Source organism: Argopecten irradians, chromosome 11, assembly GCF_041381155.1.
Source record: "Argopecten irradians isolate NY chromosome 11, Ai_NY, whole genome shotgun sequence".
Lineage (NCBI taxonomy): Eukaryota > Metazoa > Mollusca > Bivalvia > Pectinida > Pectinidae > Argopecten > Argopecten irradians.
In genome coordinates, this window is record NC_091144.1 from 31,260,451 (window position 1) to 31,276,539 (window position 16,089).

Sequence of the window (16,089 nt, forward strand, 5' to 3'; positions counted from 1 at the left end):
TGGGTTTTAGCGTGTTATTGAATTATTCGTTCAGTGTTATTTTTTGGCTTGTTGACGCACATTAATCAGATGTATTTGATGTTGCAACACATCAGCAATACTTAGATAAAAAAAATTGCGATACTGATGCTGCTCTTTCATGTCCACAACAAATGGAACGGAGTTGGGCAGCTGCCGTAATCAAAATATCTACAATATTTAGCACATTTGCAGCGTGCTGTAAAAATTACAAAGAGCAAGTACAAGATTTCTCATTTTTATGCCATATTTTATCGATTGAATTTACTCTAATTTTGATTATTGATTAATAGTTTTTCATTTTACGACGTTTGTTTACCACGTTGTTTATACATTGTAATTTTTAAGTGGTGGGGAGGGGGGGGGGGTAATCCCTATTGAGATTCCTCCTCTAGACATTTTATATTCGGACGTTGATAGATGTCTTCCGAGAGACATCTATCAAACGTCCGAATATAAATCAGTCTATTGGAATCTCAATAGGGATTAGGGGGGGGGGGGGGGGGGGGATAAAAACGGAACCACTATTGGGGTAGGTATTTGCAAGTGTTATCTAGTCAAGGATTATAAATACATCAATTTGAGTTTGTTTTGTATTCTTAATATCTATAATAACTTTAAATATTTGCATGCAATTTTGTTCTTTAATTTTTCAGGGAGTTCAAGTGCTCTTTGCTCTGTATGAGCATGCCTCAGGGTATGCGTTATTCAGGGTCAAAGAGTTTGAAGAGGTGGGCATGCAAATTCCCCAAGTTGAACAAAGCGTTACAGACCCAAGTAAATTCCAATCCATTGTCCAATTAGTAGCATTTTCTCCTTTTAAAAGTGGAACAAATGCCCTCGACAACATCAACAGCATCTCAGAAGGTAAATTTAATTGTCAAGCGAAGTGATTGCTTCGCTCATAAAACATTGCGAGCAGCAGATTGTGGCGAAAAGAAATATTGAAAAATATAATTCTGGACTGTTTAACCTAAAAATATAAACGGAAAAAATACTCATCATTCATTCAAAATAAATAAAAGAAACATTTAATTGCTGAAAGTGTTTGAATGAAAATTGAGTCATTGATTTGTTCTTTCATTAAAACTGCAGAGAAAATCATATTAAACAATTCCTATGATTTGTGCATGAATTACTCGCTTATTTATTTATTAGGTCTGCTGCATGATGACCTCAAATTGTTCCTCGAAACACATGTCCCTAAGCCTGGTAAAAAAGAGAAAGTTGTGGTTGGAGTGGCAGACTCAAAGATTGGTGCCGCCATAACAGAAGAGCTAGGGTTCAAGACCAACCACATAGGCGTAGTACCTGAAGTATTGAGAGGTATAATTAAAAAAGGCTAGAAGAAGAAATCAGGATTTCCTCTGATTGTATATAATAGTTATGAGAAACAAATTTTGTCAGATATTTGTGTCAGATGTAATCTGACAATTGAACAGGATGCAAATTTAATAAACCTTATAAATAAATAATTGAACAGGATGCAAATTGAAATAGCAAATAGAACAGTCGAGTGATATACAGCATCATCTAATATACTTAGGTATTTATAATGAATAGAAGAAATCAATTGATATCAAAATTAATTATGGGGTATTGAATTGATTTCAAGAAATTAAATCCCCAAAACATGTATTGTTTGGTGAAAGTCAATTTTGATAGTCATCGATACGAGTAATGATGAAATTGGCTATATGGACTAGAGTCTCTGAACAGGATGTTGATAGCCATTTCTGAGTCTTGTATGAAGTTGCAATTAAATTAATTCTTTATGAATGATGTTACAAATTTAACAGTTAAGGGAGTACATTTGTAAAGGAAAATGGAGAAAACTGTAGTGTCACTCAACTACTTTCTACTGTATTTCTCAGTGGTTTCTCCTATCAGCAAAGGGAGGATATCTCTGGACTATTGCCAGGAAACCTTTCCCTTAGGTCATTTAGACTAGGTTTCACTTTCAATCAATCATCAATCAATTGATCAGTTTTCTCCATTCTAGAACCATTATCTCTAGAAAATCATTTGGTTCAATTATTTGAAATATTGCAAAATTCTGCCAAGTAAAACATATTATGCATATCATCTAAACACTTAGATTGAATCAATCAATTATTAATGTTATTATCAACTTTTTGTTTAATATTGACAATATTTGGAAAATTAAAGGGAAAAGATGAGTTTTACAATTTGATATCATCTGATACATGTATACCTTTAGGAATCCGGGTGCACTTCAGTAGAATGGTCAAGGGGCTAAATGAGAAGTCAGAAAGTAAGGCACAATTGGGACTTGGTCACAGCTACTCAAGAGCCAAGGTCAAATTCAATGTCAACCGACAGGACAACATGATCATACAGAGTATCAGCTTACTGGATCAGCTGGACAAAAACATCAACACATTTTCCATGAGGATCAGGTACAATTCATATTAATATCAGGTCAAGATGAAAGAACTACCGAATATGAGCCTGATGATTTACTAGGTTAAATACTATTCTGACTCGCCTGTAAATTTTAAATCATCAATGCAAAGTTTATGATTAATTAGATTATCTTTTATAGATTAAATCGCTAAGAAAACATTTATTCCAAAACTACCAAAAACAGAAATCAATGATGAAATTGGCTTTATGGACTAGAGTCTCTGAACTCCAAATGCTGATAGCCATTTCTGAGAATGTAATAACATTTCAAAATAATATAATGAAAATTTAAAAAGTTGTCGTCATTGTTGAAATATAATGGTTAACTGTTAATTTTTCAGAGAATGGTACTCATACCACTTCCCAGAATTGGTGAAGATTGTCAATGACAACTACATGTTTGCCAAGGTAGCTCGATACATAGGGAACAGGAAAGAGTTTGATGATGACAAACTGGAAGGCCTAGAGGAGATTGTCATGGACAGTGGCAAGGCTTCAGCCATTCTGGACGCTTCAAGGTCATCCATGGGTTAGTATGGTTATCTAATTCTAACATAAATAACTGTGTAGAAGTTTACAGATCAAAATACAGATTGGCTAAATGCATTTCTAATGTCGATGTACACATTCATAAACTGCTTGAGTAACATCAACATCCCTCTGATTAAATTATTAAACATTCAAACATTGGTTCATCATGACAGGCTGACACGTTTCCTTTCACTCCATTGCCAGTGTTCTGTCTAGACAACAGGGTCCACGTGCTTGAAAACATCAAAGGATTTTCGCTGGGAAACTCGCTATAGTCCGGTTTCAAAGTTGGTGGCAGTTCCCTTTGAAGTGACAACTGTCTAGCTACAAGCTTTTGGGCTATTGTCTGTTTCAAATAACTTCAGAAATAATGAACTTAATAAGGGCGCCCTCATCGCCAATTACCCACATCCTGCGCCCTCTTTAGGTTAAATACAGTATATAAGTGAAATGTATTGTAATATCACATGTGGTTAATCTATGTTATTAAATAATATTGTTTTGATTTTTTCCTAATTATGTGTATTGAAACATATTAACATACTGTGATGTACTTTGTATTTTCACATTAGGAATGGACATCTCACCCATTGACTTGTTAAACATTGAGACGTTTGCCACCAAAGTTATCTCCCTTACTGAATACCGGATGAGCCTAGCCCAGTACCTCCACAGTAAAATGAGCCAGGTAGCTCCAAACCTTGCCACACTGATCGGTGAACAGGTAAATTATTAAGCTCAAGATAGAACAGTTGACCCTTGACTTTTAGTAGATTTAGACATCTTACTCTACTCGACACAGTACAGATATATAATTATCTCATGACTCGTGACCATAGATTGGAGACTGTCGAGAGTTACACAAGGTTGGAATGTATTCACAGGAAATGATGAAATTTGGCTTTATGGACTAGAGTCTCTGAAAATCATGTTGATAGCCACTTCTGAGTCTTGTGGATTTTATCGTTAAAAGTTATTTCTTAATCGCTGAAACTTGGAAAGAGAAATTAATTTTGAATTCTGAAATTAAACCTTTTTACAGATAACATGACATTAACATATTTTAATCTTTGTCCTAAGCTCCTTCATGGCAATAGGATCTGTTTAAACGTAACCGTAATATAATACAATCTTAATGTTGTGCAATGTTTAGAAAGGTGAATATGAACAAAACCAATGACAAGAAATAAAAAACTGTAATAGTGTTTTAGAATTGTATTTCTATACCAGTCTTTTCAGTATAAAACAAGATTTATATCCCATTCAAAGAAAAATAATAAACTTGACTAAAAAACTCTAATCTTTAATGTAAAACATGTGATACTTATATAAGGAAATTGAACAGGATGCAAATTCAAATAGCAAATAGAACAGTCGAGTGATATACAGCATCATCTAATATACCTAGGTATTTATATTTAATAAAAGAAATCAATTAATTATCAAAATTTATTTTGGGGATTTGAATTTATTTCAAGAAATTAAAAGTCAATTTTGATAGTCACCGATACAAGTAATGATGAAATTGGCTTTATGGACTAGAGTCTCTGAACTGAATGTTGATAGCCATTTCTGAGTCTTGTATGAAATTGCAGTTAAATTAAGTCTATATAAATAATATTGTAAATTTAACAGATACGGTAAGGGAGTACATTTGTAAAGAGATCAGAACTCATTTATCATAGTTAGTATTCATAGAAATTATTTATGCTCAAAGCTGTATGGTCTATGACTTGCTGTCTTTCTGTTATAGAAAAAGCATTTAAACTGTTCTACATATTTTTCTCTGCCTCTCTAAGTTTTAAACTTTTCATATTTGCTGACATTGGTAGAGTTCATATTCAATAATTTAATTTGAATATTGATTTTTCATGTGTACAAATTTAAAATAGCTTGGAAATCTCTGAACTGTTCAGATCTATTCCGATCTGTATGCGTTTTGCCGATGTTGGTCACATGATACAACTCTGGAGGTTCTGATCTATACCGGTATCACTGATGCAAGTCATGTAATGCAACTCAGTGTTTCAATATTACTCGATAGATTAAAACATGACATTGATCTATGGCTGGTTTTCAAATATATGATGTTCTTTCCCTTTATCTGAATGGTATGTCTGTGATTTTATGGATATGAATCATCAAATATCTGTGCATTAATTTTCACACATTGTATGTTTAACAACAATTTATTAGAGTGGAAATTACATGAAATACAACTTAATCTGATTGGAGGGATTTCTCTCTGATCAATTAATATTCTTGGGGTTTAGAAGAACGTATGTATTGGTCTAAGTATAGAAATAGAGATATTTGCTGGAGGTAATGTTTAGTCTTGTCATGATCAGTCAATATTGTAAATAGACTCAAAAAGAAATTTTTAAGTGAAATTTTAATTGTAAAATTTGATTGCTTATACTTGCTAAAACATTTACCATTGTTCTGCTGGGAAAGACAAGTAATGATGAAATTGGCTTTATGGACTAGAGTCTCTGAACTGAATGTTGATAGCCATTTCTGAGTCTTGTACAGTATGTGTCAAATTAAGTTGAGGATGGAAGGACAAAATTAAAAAAACAAATCTGTTATGGCAGCAGTGCTTCTATTACATACAAATTATTGTACCAGCGATTGTACATGTATGTATTACCCCCCCCCCCCCCCCCCCCCCCCCCCAATTTATTTTCTGGAATTCCTTTCATAATATCCATGTGTGTAAATATTATTTACAGTGGTGAAGAGTTTGACTTGTGTAGAATTTAAAGTAAACAAACTGAAAGTTTTTCACACAAAAATGTAAAAGCCTAGAAATGATGAAATTGGCTTCATGGACTAGAGTCTCTGAACTGAATGTTGATAGCCATTTCTGAGTCTTGTACAGTACATGTGTTCAATGTGGGAAATGAAAAACCAAAAACAAAATAACTGCAATTTAATATGACAGAAGTTCTACTATTATAATACATAAATTAGTGCTACAAGTCATTGTAAAACTTGTATAAATTCTTTTTCTATTTATATCCTGACATTTTAGTATCAATAGCCATGTGTGTAAATACATCTACTATATAGTGGGTACATTTCCTGGGTGATACTTCTTTGTAGTGCCAGTGTAAATTTCCTGGGTGGTCTATCTTTGATAAACTAGGGCACGGTTGTACTGAAACCTTCAAATTCAAAACCCTAGCAAATTATTTCTTCATTATCGTACCATTGTCAGTGGGCTTAAATTTGGTTACAGTATACCCTATCCAAATTCCACTGCAACCAATTATACTCAAAATTAACCAAAAAGAAAATATAACATGGACACCATTGAAACTTAATCGTATATATTGCATTTAGAAGAATTATTGTACCTTGTAGTTAAACCCCTGTGCTCGCATCTTAGTCTATTAGAAGTTGTCTGTCAGTCAAACTTAGCTATATAAGTAGTTCTGTATACGAAACTACGAAATATAAATGGTGCAAATTTTAAAGAGTTGTACTGGTAATAGCGGAGGATTGAATTGTGTAGGAAAGAACTTACAAAGTAAATGGTCTGAAAGCTTTTCACAACTTAACATAAAGCCTAGAAATGATGAAATTGGCTTTATGGACTAGAGTCTCTGAACTGAATGTTGATAGCCATTTCTGATAGGGCAGTTACCTACAGTGGGTGTTTTTGTACAAATTAACATTGCTCGAAATGAGTGATCATCAGTCCTTTTAATTTCTATGTAACAATACAAACTTTATTCTTTTTCACTAAAACTTGTATACCTAATAAAATGCTTATTCACAGTAATGGATCACTACCAGAAAGCATATTAGATACTTGTATGTAATATTTTCAATATACATGTATCTGTAAGATTTTCACATATGCATGCCTTTACTTGCTACTGTATCAACAAAAAAGGATGAAATTGGCTTCATGGACTAGAGTCTCTGAATTTTGTGATGATAGCCATTTCTGATTTCATAAAACAGAACCAACAGGTACATTTATTGTAAATAGTACAAAAAGACGCAAGTAAGATAAACATTTTTGATTTGATATGTGTTCATTTTTTCAGTGGTATATAGACACTGCCTACTAAACTAACCTATGCCAGTATGGGTCATTAATTTGATTAAAATCATTCCTGATTGACATATATGGATCTAAGTTAAAAATGAAGAATCATAAATGTCAAATGAAGAACACATCAGGTCAATAAAACAACTCCATAAAATTTAAAAGATAATGGATTTGACAAGGAGTGAAAGCTTAAGACACACACAAAAAAAGCAAAACAGCGTCATTTAACTAATCCATAACAAATCCAATTTATTCAAAGTAATAAAAAACTCATGCATAACTGATCAGATAAGTCTTTATAAGTGTATATATGATGTTGGGTTTGCTACAGGTTGGAGCCCGTTTGATAGCTCATGCAGGATCCTTAACAAACCTCGCCAAGTATCCAGCCTCCACAGTACAGATCCTTGGTGCAGAGAAAGCACTATTCAGGTAAAATCAATTAAAAACTAAATACGAAACAAATTTGATGCAGTATTATCTCATTCCCCGCTGAAATTTTATAATGGACTGGTCTAGTCTTTGATTTATAAGAGTTTCAATGTGTCTTTAGGGGTGACTGAGTTAATGTCTTTTCCCTAATTAGTTCATTGAATTTGTGATATATTTTCATCAACTGATAATTTCTAAGAACATGTTTTGAATTATGTCACTGATAATTTCTAAGAACATGTTTTGAATTATGTCGCCACAATGGCTTTGGGGAGAAGGAAACATATAAAATGTAACTCAAGTCAGTCCTATTTCATCCTGTCAAATTTCTCTGTCCTGTAAAGATTTGATGTGGAGACAGGGCCATTTTATGATTTATGTCTCACATTATTTATAGTTCTGACGTAAGCTGCTAGATTACATTATTACACTGCTTGAAATGATCACTACGGGGGGTGGAGGCGCAACATCCTGGGTTATGGAAAATGTAGAAATTCTTGATGGAACCGGCCGTGGATTCAAAAGAATAAAGAGGCCTCACTTGTAATCCAGGTGAATGTATAAAAGAGCGAGTCCAACACGGTAGTTCCTTCCAGTAAGCTGATTTTTTAATCAGATAGTTGTTGACATGTTTCGACTCTAAGCTTCGAGTCGAAACATGTAGTTGTTCTGGGCACGACTCGCTTATAGTCGAATCATGTCAACAACTATCTGATTAAAAAATTAGCTTACTGGAAGGAACTACCGTGTTGGACTCGCTCTTTTATACATTTAACTGCTGGAAAATGGTGTAACTTATGTGTGAGGGGGGGTGTATCTATTTAGCCACTTCAGAAACATCAGTAATGCAGACTTTTTAATCAGTATGTGTAATCAACAAAGTTGAGGGAGGAGGGTATACTGGAATCGGGTTGTTCATCTGTAGACACAACTTTGTCCGACAAACTCCTAAACTACATGACAGATTTTTGAAGAGCTTCCAGAAGTAGAAGTGCTACAATCGAGTGAACGAAAGTTATATTCTGGAAGTAGAAGAGGGCAAATCGAGTTAGGCGCAGGACACATCCAGCAGAAACAATAAGAAACATTTATATGTCACATTTCACATCAAATATTTTACTTTACAGAGCTCTGAAGAGCAAAGGAAATACACCCAAATATGGACTGATATTCCACTCAACATTCATCGGTCGTGCTGGCACACAGAACAAGGGACGTATTTCACGTTATTTGGCCAACAAGTGTTCCATTGCCTCCAGGATTGACTGCTTCTCAGGTGAGAAATAAATAAGATAAGGTGTAAGGATCTCTGTTAAATAAGTCGTAGATGGATTAACAAATGGATGATGACATTGCCTTTATGGACTAGAGTCTCTGAATACCATATGTTGATAGGCAATTCTGAATTTGTTAATCTTGTCTTCACATTTACAGTACTGCTTTCAGAAACATATTAATTTCAGTGAAAATATTTTGATTGTTTAAAAGGCAAGATAGTATTCTTCTGGCTCTTTTTTTTATGTATTACTTCGAGTTCTGGAGTTACACAATTGATATCATTATGAAAAGTTTGGGGAAATCATATGTAACTTTATGTAAAAGTTTGACTCCTTTTTTTATGTGTAAATAAAAACACTCACCAACCCTCCCTCACAGTATTATCTGAATAATAGCCCAAAAAACAAGTTTTCAAGCCTGCCAACCATATCCCACAAGTGATTTTGGAAACCTCCTTCTAAAGCCTGCCATGATCTGATATGTTACAGAGTATCCTACTTCCGTGTTCGGGGACCATCTCAGACAGCAGGTAGAGGACCGACTCAAGTTCTACGAGACTGGTGATGCACCTTCCAAAAATGTGGATGTCATGAAGCTGGCAGTAGAAGAGGTTAGTTGTGGCATAGATGTCCTATTCTTGGTCAAGCTTTTGAGTTACACATACTGTGAAATCATTTATTTTCGTTGGGCTCAATTTTCGTGGATTCTAAAATTTTACAATCTCGTTGGCATTTAAATTCGTGGAGAAGACCACACTCAAGCGGAACTAAGCTCTACCACACAACACAGTTACAATCACAATCTAAAGTCGGTACTCAGCCAGTGTTTTTACAGATGTGTCCAACAAACAATTATCGTGTCATATAGATAGAGTCATGATATACCCAATCAATTATTTGTTGGTAAATGTAGATGAAGTCTATGAAATTCTGAAGACTATCTTTGTTTGAACAATATTTTCCAACTTTGAACTTGTCATGCTTGTCCCCGAAATAGACCTTATGTAGTGAGGTAATAATCATCCTACACTGTGTATTTCTGAAGGCATAAACTTACATGACATTGGTATAGGTATATATACTTTCATGGGGATGTAAATTCGTTGATTTTGGTCAAAAAACGAAATCCACGAATATTAAACCCCCACGAAAATTAATGATTTCACAGTACTTACTTGCTTTGCGTTACTTAAAGTGGATGATCTATAATGCAGGTTCCCTCAGGACCCTCTATATTGCACTACGAATCATTTCTATTACAATTGATATCATCTCTGTGACATCTGGTGATGTTCATTGTGGCTATATAATCATCATGTACTAAATCTTGTTTTCCCAGTAGTTGTCAAGCCTAAGTTTGAAGGACTTACAGCTGTGCTACCCCAACTGAGAATGTTGCGTGTATATTAACCCCTATCGCTCTACCGTTGACTTGTACAATTGAGGTAGCACGGCTGTAAAGTCTTTGTGCTTTAATACAACCTCATCCGCTAAACTTTTATTTCTTGCCTCAAAGTGCTATTTTCAGTATAAAGATATGTTTTTAGTGTTTCGTGATGAGAGATCTTTCAAACTATTTTCAAGAGATCTTTTCGAAGCATTTGAGATAAAACGGATTTGTTTGGTAAAAATATTTGTAATTATGTTACTATATAGCTGGTTATTTTCCTATTAATTTCTATTTTCACTAAAAATCAGATCTGTGAAATGTATGTTGAGAAATGATTAAACCATATATATCCTTATAGCCAGATAAGGAAAAAATTTGAGTTGCATAACTGGCTACGCAGAATGTAGGAAAAGCAGAAGTGCTTTCATAAAACATGAATTGTTACAATGCATCAATAAAATAAGATTTATCAAATTATTACCTACAATGTCATTATCCCCCAGTTCTCAGTACCGTATTCGACCCAATAAGCGCCCGGGGCGTTAAAAAAATTGAAAAGGTGCTAATAAAACCGTAATTTTTGCCAAATCTATACAGTTATGTGTATTTTTGGTCTTTCTTTATGCGTGGGCAATGGGGCGCTAATTTGGTCGAATACAGTACATCTAATTCCGTGATAATATGGAACTTAGGATGACCACGAAGAACTGTGAATCCCTCATAAAAATCTTTTTTTGACACTAATAATTAACACTTGAAATCGAGTGAATATAAAATTTTCAAGCTCTAACCATATCCCAAATTGAAGAAGAAACCTCCTTCTAAAAACTTTGAATCTGATAGCTGTTAGATCCTTGTAGTTTGGAAGTGACCATCAGGAGAGTGATGGTGCTGGATGTGAAGAAAAAAAGAAGAAGAAAAATGAAAGATACTGCGAAATGATGCACCTTCTAAACCTGTGTGTTGATTTAAGCTATTCGTAAGATTTTGAGGTTACGATAAGATGTGCATAAAACATACTTTCTGGGATATCTTGGTCAATACTTACTTGCTTTTAGTTACAGTTACTGTGGAATGTTTATGCTTTATGATCAGCAAGCTTTCCGTGGTTTCTAAAATGTTTTCTCGTTGGCATTTAATTATACAGTTACATGACCACATCAAGCGGATGTGCTTCATACCACACAACACATGGTGTAAAAATTCTAAAGTCGGTACTTAGCCAGTGAGACTTGTCCACAAACGGAACGGGTAAAAATGAATAAATTGTTAGATATTGATTGCTAAATCAATTATTTCTTTATAAAAGTTGTAAAATAAAGACATGTTTTTTATATGTGTTAAATGTGATGAATGTGTCAAAAAAAATCTTTGAAATCTTTCGTTAAGCATTTGAGATCTTTGAAATAGGATTTTAATAATCACCTAATATTTTCTGATTAAAATATTGTAATTAATAGGTATTACTCCACAATTAGCTGGTTAATAAAGTTTTATATTTTTATTTGCATAAAATCAGTCCCGATTTTTTCCCTGTGATATCTTTGTGGAAATCGTGTATTTGCATAGACATTTTACCTATTTATTTTGAATCATATTTGGGAAATTCTAAAAAATAAATAATTTTTATAATTTTGCATAATTTTATTAGCGAAAATTACGCCGATTATTATGTTCAATAATTTTTTTGAAACTCACATTTCTTCATTACGTTAACTATGCTTTTTTTTTACATTTAATAAAATAAGAAATTGCTCAAAAATTATACCTACTTTGTCATTACGATTTAATATTTTCAGTATCCGTATTGACCCAAACTTTGTATATAACTGTCTTTGAAAACATCTAATTAAAAAAGCATTTGCACTTTAAATTGAAAATAACAATTAAAATACACTATTCAGTTATGAGTGTGGGCAATTGAACTCGAGGCCTCGAAAAAGGGGGAGCGGGCGTTTAATAGGGACATGGGCGCTAATTTGTTTCGATATACAGTACATCTAATTCCCGTGAATTAATATGGATAACTTAGGATGACATTCGTAGACTGTGAAATCCCTCGATAGAATCTTTTTTGACACTAATAATTAAACACTAAACCCAAACATTTTTCACAGGCTTCAGAGAGGTACAGAAAACAGCTAGCAAAGAAGTGTGAAAAGGAAAAAGAAGAAAAAAGACAAGAAGAGGAGAAATCGGAGGCTGAACTGACGAGAGTGGCTGCTGGAAACTCAATGGAGGCCCGATACAAAACGGCTGATAGATGGACTATGAAGAGGACATTGGCGCTGTCCACTCCTAAAAAGAAGAAGAAGAAGAAGTTCCAAGAGTGAAGAGGTAGAGGTAGCTAAGGAAGTAGATGAAGCAGGAGATGCTGGTGGTGAAGAAAAAAAGAAGAAGAAAAAGAAGAAGAAGAAGAATGACGACTAGAACCTGTGTGTTGTTAACTGAGGTTTAAGGGAAACAGATCAGATTGTGAAAATACTAAAGACATACTTTAGAGGGATATCTGGAAAATATGATACAAGGAGAAGATTGGTATGGTTGTATAATATTAGATACCAACGGAAGTTGGTTTTTGGTTTATGAAAAGCAGCTGGTTTATGTTTCCATATTTATACAAGTTCATGTTCATAGTAAATGTGACTTACATGGGAAAAAATCATCAATTTTAAGATAGACTTTTACAAAGAAGGGGGGAAAATGAATAAAATTGTTTATTTGATTTTTGAAATAATTTCTTTATTAAAAGCAAAAAAAAATCTACATTTGGGACAGTTGTGGAAGCTTTGTTAATATATCGTATGTGTACAATGTATAAAAAATATACATATAAACTCTTTGTTATTAGAGGGAGATTGATGAATAGTTTTAATAACTCAAATTTGCTCAGATAAAAAAGTATAAAATTCAGCGTATCAACAGCAAGATGAGCATAAAGTGCTGACACATTTGGTAGGGTATTAGGTAGTTCTTCATGTATGAGTGGAAATCTGACAACTTTTGTGTTCATATGTGGATTTAATAATATCCATCTTTTTTCTAACTGGGAAACAATTTAGTAGTAAATTATTATTTCCTGTTATGCATGAATTTCATTTCGTTAAGCTTTCGCATACGACTTGTCACACATTTGTTAATACTCGCATTATAGTATACAATTAAAATGCATTTTAAAAATACTACTTTTGTTGTTATTGTGACGTGGTGAGTTAACTGTCTCTGTACCATCAAGAGCGGCTATCCTAGAATGCACCTTAGGCTGTTAGATATGGATGTATACGGGTACCACCCTAGACCGAACCAGCCAACCTAAAGAGGGCTATTTTCAGTTAATGTTAGATATGTTTTTTGTGTTTCGTGATGCGAGATACTATGTACAAACTATTTTGTGAAGTGAAATCTTAGTTTACAATGCATCAATAAAATAAGAGCGTTTATCAAATTATTACCTACAATGTCATTACGCTCGCGGCCTTCAATTGTTACCCCATTCTCAGTACCCCCCCAGTTCCAGTACCATTATTCCGACCCAATAAGTGCCAAAGGGCGTTTAAAAAAATTGAAAAGGTGCTAATAAAACTTAATATTTTCAAATCTATACAGTTGCGTGGGCAATTGAAAGTCGATTCCTCAAAAAATGGGGAGGGGGTGCGTTAATTAGGGACATGGGCGCTAATTTGTTCGAATACAGTACATCTAATGTCCGTGATAATATGGAACATTAGGATGACCATTAAGTAGACTGTGAATATCCCTCATAAATCTTTTTTGACACTAATCATTAACACTTACCCAAACATTTTCACCAGGCTTCAGAGGTACAGAAACATCTAGCAAAGAAAGAAAAGAAAAAGAAGTAAAAAAGAACAAGAAGAGGAAATCGTGAGGCTGACGAGAGTGCTGCAGAAAAATCATTACAATGGAGGCGCTATACAAACGGCCTGATATGGACGATGAGACACTTGTCACCTCCTAAAAAGAGCAGAAGAAGAAGAAGTCCAAGAGTGAAGAGTAGAGGTAGCTATGGAAGTAAGATGAAGCAGGAGATGCTGGTGGGGTGAAGAAAAAAAGAAGAAGAAAAAGAAGAAGTGAAGAAGAAGAATGACGACTAGAACCTGTGTGTTGTTAACTGAGGATTTAAGGGGAAACAGATAAGATTGTGAAATACTAAAGACATACTTTTAGAGGGATATCTAAAGTAAATATAGATTCCAAGGAAGTTGGTATGCTCATTATGAAAAGCAGCTGGTTATTGTTTCATATTATACAAGTTCATGTTCATAGTAAAAAAATGTGCTTACATGGGAAAAAATCCATCAATTTTTAAGAGACTTTAAAAGGGGGGAAAATGTAATAAATTGTTAATATTGATTTTGAAATAAATTCTTATAAAAGAAAAAAAAAAAAAAAAATCTACATTTGGGACAGTTTGTAGAAGCTTTGTTAATATATAGTATGTGTACAATGTAAAAAAAAATATACATATAAACTCTTTGTTTAGAGGGGTGAAATGAGTTTTTAATAACTCAATATTGAATCGATATAAAACTGTATAATTCTGCGTATCAACAGCAAGATGACATAAGTCTGACAACATGTTGCCAGGGTATTGGTAGTTTCTTCTTGTAAGATTGGAAATACTGTAACAACGATTGTGTTTCATTATGTGGATGTAAATATCGCTAATCTTATTATTATAACTGAATCATATTAAATTCTTTAACTCGTGTTACATAATTTCATTTCAAAGCTCGCATAATTTTCACCATCTGTAGTACCCGATTTTAACCATAAAATGAATTTAAAAAACTTTACTTTGGTGTTTTTTAACTTTTGATTAACTGTCTGTGTTCCAAAAAGGGGCCTCATCAAAATGGAACTTCATATTTTTATGACCGTTAATCCCGACCAAACCAACCTTGAGGGTAATATGATGTTAGTGGTAATATGATGTTACGACCTAACCAACCTAAAGAGGCAAAAGGGCTTATCCTAAAATGACCACTGTTAATGTTATTAATTTTTTTTGTCTTTGAAGCGCTAGTTTATGTACAGCACTAAATTTTGTGAAGTGTAAATCGGGTATTGAACCACTGAATATCCGCGCTAATAAATAATATTTTTTACATATTCGTATTTGCATCCTGTCTTTAACGACTTCCTTTGAAAGAATACAGAGACAGCGACGGTCATCTTGAAAGCCACACATTAAACCCTAGTGTACCGTTATGCGATTCTTTTGATGTATATCAAAGGGTCAAATTCAGCTGAAATTACATGTCTTATGTTGCCTTCAATTTTACTATGATATAATTCAGGGTTGGATATTAAGACAGCGATAATAATCCCCTTGTCCCCTTTAGAATCGAGGATGAAGTGATGTGACTTAAGTCTCAGGTTTCATATGTGGAATTTAGCCAGGATAACTTTGAACTGGTTAGAAACCTGCATGCATTAAGTTATCAAAAACTTAAATTACTTAAATCCTTTTAGATGAAGGTCAACAATTACTGCTTTACAGCCGTGCTATTGACGCGTATAAACCCTACCGCCGCTGACTTGATGTATTGAATGAGTGTAGCTAGTTATTTATAGACTCGAGTACTGTCGCCAATCCACAGGTACTGCGTTAGCTATAACCAAACACAATTGTAATTATTACAAATACCGTAAAAACTTGTGTAACTTACACACCAGTGTACTTTGCACATGTTCTTTTTTTCTTAGGGCTGAAAATGCTGAAAAAATCTACTATCGGTAGAAACCGCAAATTCAATGAAATGTTATAAAGGTGGTAATTTCATTACAAAACATTCACAATAAATGCTTGACAAGTTGCACAAAGAATTTTTAAGTGTTGTATTTAGAAGAAATAACATTATATAATTGCACTGTGTTTGTTTTCTTTTATTGGTCCACCGTAACTGAAACAGTGAAATATATCTTGG

General features: G+C 33.7%; 1 protein-coding gene across 1 annotated transcript; it reads left to right on the plus strand.

The window, feature by feature from the left end:
- Positions 1-632: 632 nt before the first annotated feature.
- Positions 633-14,050, plus strand: LOC138335297 (nucleolar protein 56-like). Its single transcript, XM_069284318.1, has 9 exons — positions 633-885; positions 1,177-1,344; positions 2,240-2,438; positions 2,787-2,974; positions 3,549-3,700; positions 7,371-7,471; positions 8,599-8,747; positions 9,238-9,359; positions 13,951-14,050. Exons 1-9 carry the CDS (start codon positions 648-650, stop codon positions 13,999-14,001), a joined length of 1,368 nt encoding a protein of 455 aa, XP_069140419.1. The 5' UTR covers positions 633-647; the 3' UTR covers positions 14,002-14,050.
- Positions 14,051-16,089: the final 2,039 nt, after the last annotated feature.